Here is a 13006-nt window from a genome sequence, read left to right on the forward strand (position 1 = left end):
ATTTGGCTTTCTGCGCTATCAAGCGTTCAGTTGCTTCCCTTTCTATTCTATTTCAAAGGTCTTAGGCCTCTCTTAATCCATTAAACCTTTTTTATCGGCGGGCTCCTGTATAGCACTGGAGAATCTTGTTCTTTCTGCGCTTTAGAAACTGCCATACCAACCCAGTAGACCTTTTTCTGTACTCTTTCCCCCACCCCCCGAAGGTATTTTTCCCTGTAGCCATCGCCTCTGTGAAGTGAATGTCAGAACTGGGGGCTTTGCCTTCCAAGTATCCTTTTCTGGTTTTGTGTAGACAAGGTGGTATTGAAGCCTAAGCCGGATTCTGTCTTTCGCCTTCGCCTAGACATTCTTCTGTCCCTCTTTCTAGCTCCTTTCACCAAAAGGAAATTTTCATCTGTTGTCTGTATGGATGTTTGTGCTGCTGTTTTTCTTTCAGAAAGACTGATTCCTTATCACGAAAGGTGCTCATAAGGGCACATCTGCTTCCTGTTCCACCATCTCTAGGTGTGGCTGTCATCATCCAAATTTATCTCAAGGATCAGGGCCTACCCTTTCATGTCAAGGTGCACTTTACAAGATCTGAGTGCTTCTTGGGCCTTTTGAACATCTGTTTCCCAGATTTGCAAGTCTGGTCTTGTGTTGACATGTTCTGCAAGGTGGAATTTTCAGCCTCATCAGAGGATTAAAGTGGAAATGAACTCCCCCATCACTTTCATCCACGGAAGCTGCCATCTTTGCCTCTGTTTAATCTTCAGCTGCCACGGTGCTGCACATGTGATCCGTTATGACACCAGCCATTGGGTGGTTTGACAGTTTGGTTGAGAGCACAGCCAATGTGCAGTTAGGATTCCGGCATGCCGTTTTTTGAAACTGTTTAAATCGATGGGTTTACTTCCACTTTAAGACTTCCAGGGTCCCTCAATAGACAGAGGATTTCGCAGAGAGTACAAATACCATTTTTCTTTAACATAGATCATGGGACACAGAGCAGGCTATAATCATGACCATCTGGGTTATATGCCACCTATAGGTGAATGGACACTGATAAGAAGCTAGAATCTCTACTGAAGGCTTCCTTTGCTTTAGCTGGGTCTTCCGCACTGCCATCTTTGGCGGTCATTGGAGTTTGCCTGAGTCTGAAAGACTGTCAAGTGGTTGGTAAAGAAGGCTGCAGGGCATTGGGGAGGATACTGCTGAGAACTTTGCAGATTTACTTGGAACAGACTTTCTACCTCAACGATCTATTGCTCAAGGGGCAGAGTCTGTTCCAAGTTTAAGGCAGAATGTGTTTTACAGTGCATACAATAGAACGCATGGGCTGGGTCTTGAACTTTGAGAAGTCAGCTCTGGGACAAGTGCAAAGCCTGGAATATTTGGGGTTGGTCCTAGACACGGTTCAGGAAAAAGTGTGTTGTGTTTGTTTTTTTATTTTTTTTTATTTTTTTTGTGAAGCCAGGAAGTGGCATCCGCAGAGATATTTGATTGGGGGAATTTTGTGTCTTCTTCATTTGGGAGTGGAGATGAATTTGGCCTTTAAGCGTTTACCCCAACATTTCATATTCCTGTTATGTGCCTGCTGTACCATGTACTTGTATGAAAAAGTATTCTGTTATTTTTGTATTCCTTTATGTGAAATCCCTTGTGTTCCTGCCAGTCCCCTTGCTTTCCTATTGAAAACTGATCACACTAAGCAGGAGAGAAGCACACCATGATCAGTTCTCTTCTCTTTTTTTTATTTTATTTATTTTTTATTTTTTTCCAGAGATCAATTGCTTATCACTTGTTCATTCATACTTTTGTAGAGAGTATTTTAGACAGTTCCTCCTGCAAGGCCACCCTTGGGAGTGTCCTTGGGACTTGAACTTGGTCTTGGCTGTGTTGCAGATGCCAGCTTTTTGAACCAATTCAGGAAATTCCATCAGTCCTTTTCACTTGCAAGGTGTTTTGTGTCTGTGCTTATTTTTAATTTTTATTGCTATCTCAGCAAGAAGATTATCAGAGCTGGTGGCCCTTTCACATAAGGAGCCGTTCTTGGTGTTGCATTGTCATTCATCATTTTTGCCTAAGGTGGTTTCTAGTTATCGTTTGAAGTAGGACATTGTTTTGTCACATTTTTTTTTTTTCCTCCCCTAGTCCAGTCGACAGGGGAATGATGGCTCCATACTTTGGATGCAGTTTGAGTGGTCAGGATCGCTTTGAGATTGTCCACAGAAACCAGGAAATCGGATTCTTTGTGCTGGCAGATGGGCCCAGGAAAGGTCAGGCAGCAGCCAAAGCAACTATTTCACATTGGATCTGGCAAGTTATCTTTCAAGCCTATGATTTTGAAGGGTAAAACTCCACCCTTTCGGTTAAGAGCACACATTACCAGGAGTGTGGGAGCATCTTGGGCAGTTTGCCATCAGGCGTCAGTGGCTCAGGTCTGCAAGGCCACAACATGGTCTTCAGTGCATACATTCACAAAGTTTTACCAAGTAGATGTTAGAGCCACGGAGGATACTGTCTTTGTCCACAGCATGTTGCAGGTGTCGGAGTAGGTCCTTTTGCTTGATGGGTGGTTGTTGGTTGCTTGTGTCTCCCTCCCCTCAAGTGTATTTCTTTGGGACATCCGAAAATGTCATGATTATAGCCTGCTGTGTCCTGTGATGTATGATGAGGATTTTCTTTATTTATTTTTTCTGTTTCCCTATAATATCCATTTTTTTGGAGTATATCACAGGACTCTGAGGTCCCTCCCCTCTTTTTCCGGGAGTTCATTGCTTGCTGGGAGGGGTTAGAGGAGGCCTTCCTACGAGTTTTTGGTCAGTCTGTATCCATTCACCTGAAGGGGGGGAGCATAACCTAGATGGTCATGATTATAGCCTGCTCTGTGTCCCATGATGATGTGCTCCAAGAAATGGATTTTACAGGCAAGTAAAAAAAAAAAAAAAACTTTTTTTTTTTCCCCTGTCGTTTGGCGGTTTGCTCCAGGTGTGTCACCTTTTTCCTTTTATTTATTATTGTATGACTATTTAGATTCTAAGCTCTTCCAAGGTCAGGGACTAAGAGTGAAAAGTCTCCGTGTACCTGTTGATGAAGCCCAGATCACTAAAACTGAATAAAATGTTGTGCTCTTAGGGCCCACGACCAGCCTTGTTTGTCCCAGAAGTGTCTTTTGAGTTGCTGGTGAAGAGACAAGTGAAACGGTTGGAAGAGCCAAGTTTACGGTGCGTTGAACTTGTTCACGAGGAGATGCAGAGGATCATCCAGCATTGCAGCAATTACAGCACACAGGTAATTGTACACTTTAGGATATACAGTTTCTGTATTTTAGGCTGTTTTCTAGTGCTAAGTCATTTATTTAATCCTGTGCAGACTCTGGTTTGATGTTTCTCATGCTCCCTTTTTCAGGAGCTCTTGAGGTTCCCAAAGCTGCACGATGCCATAGTTGAGGTGGTCACATCGCTTCTGAGGAAACGCCTACCTGTAACCAATGAGATGGTAAGAGGATGTACTGCTTCCTAACCATTAAGTTGCCAAAATTTCCTCTTTGAAAGTTCAGTGATGTTTTTCACACGATACAAGACTGGAAAGGCTGAATACCAAAGATGACAGATGACAATTGCGCATAGGCCACTGGGGATGAAATGCAACTTGTATCTGACTGTGGATTCCTACACAATAAAATGTAGTCCAGACATTACTTAAAAAAATTATTTTTTCTTTATCCTATATCATGGGACACAGAACCTTAAGTAATTACTTAATAAGTTATAGGCCATCAAGGAAGTTTACTCCCTATATTACCCCTCCTTCCAGGAGCACATCGTTTTTTTTTTTTGTTTTTGTTTTTTTTGTTGGTCACGAGTGAAGATGTGCTCTGAGGAGCTCCAGGAGGGATCCATGCTGAATTTTTGCCTGTAACACCCCTCTTTGTAGGGCTGGACCCCAGGGCTTAGGTCTTGTTACATTTCCTAAACTTCCTAGTGGGGTGCTCCTTTACAGGTCCAAGGCAGTTGGAACCCCGTTTTAGGGACCCAGTCCTTTAAGGTTTACTACGCAGCCCGCCGTAATGGTTAAAGGCTTGATTGTCTGTTAATTCAGCAAAGATAAGGTAAGGGAAGAAACTTGGGTATTAAAAACATCTATGTATTTCTTCCATAAGGGAAAAAATGTCATGCATTAATGCTCCACTAGAGGCGGTCTATGCACATGCATTAATAGAAAAGCTTATTTTTGCTGAATGGGATCACTCGGATAAGCATTTTCTCTCTCCTAAGAGATTTTTAATTCTCTATCCTCTGGAGGAGAAATTCTCCAAAAGATGGAAAGCACCAGCAATTGACGCTGCGATTTCCAATATGAATAATAGCCTGACTTGTCCTGTAGACAATCCACAGATGCTTAAGGATCCAACAGATAAAAAGTTGAAATCCCTGCTAGTCTGCCTTTTCCTTGGCAGGTGCCGTTATTCAGCCTGTAGTCGCTGTATTAGGCGTCTGCCAATCCCTAAAGGACCAATTTAAACAGGCCCTTATAGAGCTTCCTGCACAACAAGCTCGGGATTTGGCCGAACTACCAAAAAACACTATGCTTTGCCATAGATGCCATTAAAGATTCTATTCACCAGCCGTTCCGCCTTGCGCTTATGTTTGTGCATATGTGTAGAATCCTGTGGTTAAAAAATTGGTCAGCTGAAGCACCATGTAAAAACCTCCTAACTGGGTTCCCCTTTCATGGGGAGCAATTATTTGGAGCAGACTTGGATAAATATATCCAAACAATTTCTAGTGGGGAAAAGTACTCTTGCCAGTCAAAAGAAAGTATAAATGCCCTTCATTTAAATGGGCTCTTTCCCCTGCCCTAGGGGCTTCCGCCTCTAGGCAGTGGCGACGGCCTCCGCCGTCAGACTCTGGAGGAGAACCTCCAGGTCAAACCCAGGCTCAAAAGAAGTCCTGAGGTCGGAAATCCACAAAGCAGAATCCTAAGGTGGGGGGAAGACTTCTGCAGTTTTCAGAAGTCTGGAAAGAGGAAATTCAGGACAGATGGGTCATCTCCACGGTAACCCTGGGGTACAAACTGGAATGTCAGGACTTTCCACTGTTTCGCTTCCTGAGGTCAAGCATTTCCAGTGAAAAGACACTCTCTGTTTCAGGCACTAGACCGATTAATATCTCAAAGGGTGATCATACAGATCCCCACAAGAGGGTTTTAATCAAATCTTGTTCTTCTTCATGTTACCAAAACCAAATGCAGACATCAGACCCCATTCTAGATCTAAGAAATCTAAATCAGTTCCTGAAGATCCGCTTCTTTTGCATGGAACCGATGAGGTCAGTAGTTTCTATCCTCCTAGGAGGAGAACTTCTGGCATCAATCGACATCAGGGATGCATATCTCCATGTCCCTATATTTCCTGCTCATCAAAAGTTTCTGCTGTTCGAGTTAGAACAGCAGCATTTTCAATTTGTAGCCCTGCCCTTCAGTCTAGCCACAGCACACCGGGTGTTCACAAAAGTGCTGCCCCCCCCTCTAGCCAGGTTAAGGGCACAGGCATAACAGTCGTAGCGTACTAATAGATCAGTCAGTTGCTGGTTTGGCGCAAACGTACGCACTACAGCCAACTATCAGAAAAGTTTGGGTTGGAGTCTGAACCTAGAGAAATCTTCCTTAATACCGCTAAAAAGGCTGGAGTACTTGGGTCTGATCATAGACACAGCCCAGTAAAGGGTGTTCTTGCCTCAGGCAAAGATCAACTCCATAAGAGCTGGTGCGGATGGTCAGGTCAAATGGCGATCCCTCCATTCACCTTTGCATGAGGTTACTAGGAACCATGGTGGCTTAATTCAAAGCCGTTCCATTCCAGACTGTTGCAAAACAGTATCCTGTCTGCTTGGAACAAAACAGTTCAAGCTTTAGACTTACCAATACAGCTGTCCCCAAGAGTGTCCCAAAGCCTCACTTGGTGGTTACTAACCCAAAATCTACTGAAAGGAAAATACATCAGGCCAGTCATCTGGAAAGTGGCAAGGACGGATGCCAGCCTTTCAGGCTGGGGAGCAGTACTAGAAAAGACAATAGTCCAGGGACAGTGGCCAAGAACCGAAAGAACCTTGCCCATCAATATCCTAGAGATACGGGCAGTACGTCTGGCTCTAAAGGCCTGGAATTTCAGGTTACAGGGTTGTCCTGTCAGGATTCAATCCGACGATGCCACAGCTCTGGCCTATATCTGTCACCAAGGGGGCACCAAAAGTCTCTCGGTGCAGAGAGGTGAACCATATTGTAACTTGGTCGGAAAGGAATGTTCTGTGCCTTTTCGGTAGTCTTCATTCCAGGAGTACAGAATTGGCAGGTGGACTACTTATGTCGCCAGCAGTTATTCCCAGGGGAATGGTCTCTTCATAGAATAGGCCCCAACATATTTTGGGCTCTTTGTCAAAGATGGGGGACTCCGGACGTAGATCTTCCAGCGCTCCAGGTTCAACATGAAGTTAGTCCACTTTGTGGCCAGAAAAAGGGCTCCATTTGAATGCGGAATGGATGCGTTGGTGACCCCATGGGATCAGTTCTCACTGATCTATGCATTACCCCTATTCAGTTGCTGCCATCTTCTTTGCAGGATCAGGCTAGAAAGAAAGCCGGTAATTCTAGTGGCACCAGCATGGCCCAGAAGGTTGTGGTATGCAGAAATCGTAAAGATGGCAGTGAAGGGCCCATGGTCCCTCCCACTATGGCCAGATCTGTTCTCTCATGGACCGTTTATTCCATCCTTCCTTACGGTCTCTAAATTTAATGGCTTGGCCATTGAAACCCACATTCTGAAGAAACGTGGGCTTTCCAGGTCAGTTATCTCTACCCTGATTAATGCAAGGAAGCCAGTTTCCAGATCTATAGAGTCTGGAGAGCTTATGTTTCCTGGTGTGAATCCAAGGGTTGACACCCTCGGAGATATATTGGGCAGAATTCTTGTCTTTCTACAATTAGGGGTAGAAATGAAATTGGCCTTGAGTACAAAAGGCCAAGTCTCAGCTTTATCGGCCTTTTTATTTATTTATTTTTCAAAGACTACTTGCTACTCATTCTTTAATCCGGGGTTTTATACAATGGGTAACGTGGCTTAATCCGCCCATCAAAATTCCCTTGGGACCTAAACTTTTGTCTGTTACAAAAAACAGCCATTTGAACCTATGCAACATATTCCCTTTGTCCTCTTGACAAGGAAGTTGGTATTTTTGGTTGCTACATCATCAGCAAAGAGGGTTTCGGAAATGGCTGCTCTTTCTTGTAAAGAGCCATATTTGATTTTTTCATGAGGACAGAGTGATGTCACGCCCTTGTCCAGGCTTTTTGACAAAAGTGGTCTCAGGTTTTCACCTGACCAAAGATATTATCCTGCCATTGTTTTTTTCCAAAACCATGTTCCAGGGAAGAAAAGTCATTACATTGTCTTGATGTGGTGAGAGCTGTGAAGATCTATTTAAAGGCAACTGCTCAGCATCATAAGACTGATGTCTTTATTATTCTGCCAGAGGGTCCTAAGAAAGGGCAGGCAGCGTCGAAATCCACTGTCGCTAAGTGAATTCGACACGTGATAATTCAAACTTATGATTTAAGGTGCAAGTTTCCCCCGTTTCAAGTTAAGGCGCACTCTACCAGGTTGGTTAGTGCTTCTTGGGCAGTGCATCATCAGGCCTCCATGGCTCAGATCTGTAAGGCCAAAACTTGGTCTTCAGTGCACACGTTCACAAAATGTTATCAGGTGGATGTAAGGAGGTATGAGGATATCGCCTTCGGGCGCAGTGTGCTGCAGGCAGCAGTATAGTTCCTCAAGTCTCCCTCCCCTCAAGTAGCATTGCTATGGGATGTCCCATTAAGTAATTTAAGGCTCTGTGTCTCATGATGTACGATAAATAAAACAGGATTTTTATAACGGCTTACTTGTAAAATCCTTTTCTTGAAGTACATCTTGGGACACAAAGGTCCCTCACCTCTTTTTTGGGATTTAAGTATATTGCTTTGTTACAAAAACTGACGTGCTCCTGGAAAGAGGGGTTATATGGGGAGTAAACTTCCTTGATTGGGTTTACCAGTGTTAACACCTGAAGGTGGCCTATAACCCATTAAGTAATTACTTAAGGTTCTGTGTCCCATGATGTACTCCAAGAAAAGTACTTTTGCTTCTGGCATAGTATTTACATACAAAATGCCCATATCCCTATTCATCTGTCCAAAAAAGACGACGTTTGAGAAACAGCATTGCCACCTGAATGCCTGGCAGCCACTGTAATAATTTGATTTCTCTAAAAAATGATCCACCATGTGAACGAGCCCTAAGGGAGAAACAGTCTGTCCATGACTACAGGCCCTTACCAGGAATTAAATCCTTTGTTTTTGATGCCCACCATTGCTTTGTCTTGACCTTTTGTTCAAGGACTCTGGATCAGGAGAATCCTGAAAGTAGGGCCAAGTAAAAATGTATTGCTATATGGATAATAGGCAACATTTGGGAAAATCCCCCCCCCCCCCCTTTTTTTTTTTTTTTAATAAGCACAAGTTTATTGATAATAAAAAAGGAAAATGAATACAAACATTGTGGTTACAGTACAATTGAAGTATGCCAACGAGAACATCAGGTACATATCACCAAATACATAACAAAGACTTGACTGAAATGCTTGCCCTCATACCTTTTTTAATGCCTTCCCTTTTAGATTACGTTAATGCATTCCATCATCTTCCCACCTGTGCATCTACATTTAATTGTTGGTGTATAGGTTGAGGCAATAATTCTCAGCGTTTGGGGTAGAATCGGGTTCCCTAACCAGTGTGTGCAGGTGTCAGTCTGCTCAGTACATGTATCCAAGCTATCCAACCATCTATCACAGATCCTATTGTACTTTGGTGGGGCATCCGCGGTGTCGGTATAATGACTTTTATTTTATAAGGCAGGGTATAATTTCCTCAATCCATGCCTGGATTGCAGGGGGCGCGGGTCGCATTCAGTGCCTCGCCACCAACTTTCTTGCACCAAATAGTGTTTCATGCAGGAACGTGGCCAGGTACTTGTCAATGTTGTAAATAGGCCTAGCGCACACATTTTCGGGTCTAGCTGTAGGGGTGAGCCCATGCGATCCTGAAGGAATGAGATTACTTGTGCCCAGTATGCTTGGATCACAGGGCATGACCATATAAGGTGGTGAAATGTACAATTACGACCAGCACACCTGGGACACACCGGGCTGTAATTGGGGTGATACTTGGAAATTCTTGTTGGGGTTAAATATGATTTGTGAATAATGTATATAGTTGGGTCAGGCGTTCGGGCAATTTAAGTGATACTCTTCTGGTGTTCTCCAACATTTCATCCAAGTCTGACACCTCTAAGGGGCCAACATCCTCTTCCCACCTGATTCTAGCAGTATCAGTAATTTGCGATACTACACGGGTTCTCAGTAAATTTATACATGGTTGATATTAATTGAGATGGATTTTCCCCAACTAGAACATCTGCTAAGGGCAATGTTTGTGGGTTTGGAAAGCCTTCCGCAAACTGAGTCCGGAGGGCATGCCTCAGTTGTAGGTACCGGAATAACATATAGGTTGGCAGTTCAAATTCTTCCTTTAGAGTTTGGAAGTCTCGCACTCCGAGTGGGGTGATTACTTGATACAGGTATGGTATTCCTTTTAGTAGCCCATAGGTCTACATCTGGAATCAGGGTCAGTTCTTTAGTTGGGGGTTGCGCCACAGGGGAGTGTGCATGAAAAAAGTCAGCGCCGGTAATCTTAAGCGATAGCCCCCAGATCTGTTTATGATGAGTAAGTATGAGGCCATGAATGTTAACCCCCCCCCCCTGAATATTACCTGAATGGGAGTATGCGTGCTATGGCCCGAGCCCTCGCATATCAGTTTGGTATCTATTCCCGTCTGATTTATGTAAGTGGTAAAAGTGCGATAATTGAGCCCCTATGTAATATGAGCGAAAGTCCAGGCCACACCTCACGACGAAGTTGGGTTCTTAAGGGTGTTCCATGCTAATTTGTGCCTCTTCATTCCCCAAATGAAGATTTTGAGGATACTGTCAAGTGTCTTGAAAATCTTTAGACGGATTAAGACTGGGGAATGCCAGAACATATAAGAATTTTGGTAAGATTGATCCTCCCTGTGACCCCCCAGTGGGAGACGCGACCAGGCCTGCGTACGTGCTTTTAAGAATGAGAATAGGGGTTCTATGTTTTTAATATAATCCCTAGGCTCCCTGGTAATCCACCAGAGAGCCCTTCCGAAGACAATGAATTTCTAGGTTCGTTCTAAGCAGGACAGCCAAGGGTTCTACAGCTAAAGCATATAATAGGGGGAATAACAGGCAGCCCTGCCGAGTTCCCCGCCCCAGAGGGAAGGGATCTGACAACCATCCGTTTACCGCCACCCGGGCCTCTGGAAGATAGGATAGCAGGTTTACCCATTTGGTGAAGTTTGGGCCGAATCCAAATTGTCTGAGGCATTCCCATAGATAACACTCTATCGAATCGAACGCCTTAGCAGCGTCTAGCGCTACCACTGCTCTTGTTCCCATCGACTCATGCCTGGCTTAAAGATTCATGTGTAGGCGATGGACATTCATGGCGGTGTTTTTCCCAGGCATGAATCCTGTTTGATCCGGGTGAATAAGATAACTTTGATAAGGCGGATGGCTAGTACTTTTGCTAGAATTTTGATAGCGGCCTGTAGCATCGAGATTGGGCGATAGGAATCGGGAGAGTGGGGATTTTTACCTGGTTTGGAAAGTACAATGATTACTGCTTGGCTCAAAGAGTTGGGGAGGGACTCTGACTCGTATATATGGTTATACAGCCTCTTAAGTTCAGGAACCATTACTTTCAAGTATTGGGCGTAAAAGTCCAATAGTATGCCATCTTGACCTGGGGCTTTAGCTGGAGCCAGGGATGCTATTTCTAGAGCAATTTTGTCTTCATTGGTCGCAAACTCAGGGGTGGTTACCTGGGAAGTGTGTAGCTTAGTGTAATGCCCACAAAATATCTCTGCCACCGCTGGTGGATCAGTTATGGGGATGCCTTGTAGGTTTGTTAGGGAGACTACCACTGGGGGGCCTAGAATCCTGGTGGGCCAGGTATGCCAAGAGCTTGCCCGCCTGCTCACCCTGCTCAAATACTCGTCTGATAAAGAAAAGCTTTTGTTTGGCCTTTTCATAATGTAGTTGATCAACTAGGCACGTTTGTTGTTTGAGCACCTAGGCATTTGCAGGTGTGGGGGTCAGAGGTGTATGTAACGCTCACCAACTCCAGCCTCGCAGAGGCCTGTTGTAACACTAATTTAGATGACTTCTTCAATCGTGTTAACAAGCCTTGAGAGAGTAGAGCGGATCTGCTACTTGAAAGTCTCCCAGACCTGGCCCACAAGTGCAGTGTCTCAGTTCGTGCAAAAGAAAAATTGCCATTCACCCTGTATGCCCTCCTGGTCACTCAGGGCGGACAGCCAGAATGGATGAAGTCACCAAGTTTTGAGACTAACCCATTGTGTTCGGGATAAAGTAGTCCAACTAGGTTATGGTCAGATAGAGATCTAGCACAATTGCCCGTGTCTTCCAACTGAGGTAACAATGCATTCGAGACCATAATAAAGTCTATTCGGGACATAGAGGAGTGGGAATACGCTTGCCTCTCCGGATATTTATAACGCCGTGTGTCCATTAATGAAAATTCCACGAATGTACGGCTTAAACGGGTATCGTTGGGAAGCTGTATTGCTTGGTTAGGGTGTAGTCTGTCTTTGGCCAGGCTAAGGACCATATTAAAATCCCCAAGCCAAATAACGTGGATCGTGGGGTGCTGGGCCATAAACGAGAGTCCTTCAGTAATCATCACCTTAGTTATAGGGTGGAGGGATATAATGGGCTAGGATGGGTTATTGTTCCCCATATAATACAGTTTAAAAATGTATACCTGCACTGGGGATCTGATTGTAGAGAGATAATTCCAAATTTGGGTTGTTTTGGCTATTAGGATAGATACGCCATGACAGTACGAAGTATAGGTGGCATGGTATGCCCAACCTATCCATGGGCTTTTTAGTGCAATTTGGAGTTGACCGGTGACATGTGTACTAGTACCACAATGTCAGCCCTGTAGGATTTGAGACAGCCAAATATTGCAGTATGCTTTAGCTTGTCCCGGATCACGGACATTCCAGGTCAAAAATTTTACTTTTGCCATTTAGTGGTTAAAATAAATATTTTGTAGGAAGGAAGTTGGATTAAGATTGTCTGTCTATACCACAGTTTGCACCATACATATTCACTACTTGTGCAGCATACTACTCTATAAACAAAAAACAGTAACCAGAACATATATAATCCCAGTGCCCCCCTCCCAGCTCTCAGCTGCCCAAACTCTGCTGGAGCATAGTACCCGTAACAATTAGAAAGTTGGCATAGCATAAAACTAGCTACGGAGGCGAACATTCACTGGAAAGGTTCTCATCGTTGGGACTTGAGTTGTCTACACCGTTCAATGATGTTAATACGGTGAATTAAACATGCCATGAGCTCTTCTCGTGATGACCTTTGATAAACTATGCCCACTAGAGCAAGTCTCTCTGCCGCCTTTTTAATTGCAGTGTTTAGTTCAGGAGTGTGTTAGCAGGTGAATGACACAGTAGAATGGGACCGAGTAGAATGAACCGAATGAGGGGGCCACATATTTCTATCATCCACATAGCAGCAGTTCCAGTAATGCCACCATTGCCAACTGCAGATCAAATGTTTTGGCCATCTGTTATGCAATTAGAAAGTGGTCTGTAATCAAAGGCCAGTGAGAACAAGTTGGTGTGAAAAACAGCATAACGGAACTCCAATTCAAAGAATTCCTCACCTACAACATAGAGCCGAGCCAGGAATAACATGGTGTACTTTATATGGTGTCCTCAAAGCTGCTGTTTAACCTCTACAATGCGGTAACGCTGTTTTTGAACGTCTGCTGAGAAGTCGGGAAAAAGCGATACATGTCC

General features: G+C 44.2%; 1 protein-coding gene across 5 annotated transcripts in view; it reads left to right on the forward strand.

Annotated features, from left to right (window-relative positions):
- The window catches only part of DNM1L (dynamin 1 like), a 98973-nt gene that overhangs the window by 56010 nt on the left and 29957 nt on the right, over positions 1-13006 (forward strand). For all 5 annotated transcript variants that reach the window (XM_077469324.1, XM_077469327.1, XM_077469329.1 and 2 more), the window contains 2 exons: positions 3118-3273; positions 3391-3480. In XM_077469324.1, coding sequence (XP_077325450.1) covers positions 3118-3273; positions 3391-3480 — 246 coding nt within the window. The remainder of the gene's footprint in view (positions 1-3117; positions 3274-3390; positions 3481-13006) is intronic.

This window comes from Lithobates pipiens, unplaced genomic scaffold (genome assembly GCF_037356315.1).
Source record: "Lithobates pipiens isolate NorthernLeopardFrog02 unplaced genomic scaffold, aLitPip1_a1.2 Scaffold_8, whole genome shotgun sequence".
In the NCBI taxonomy this organism is placed as follows: Eukaryota; Metazoa; Chordata; class Amphibia; order Anura; family Ranidae; genus Lithobates; species Lithobates pipiens.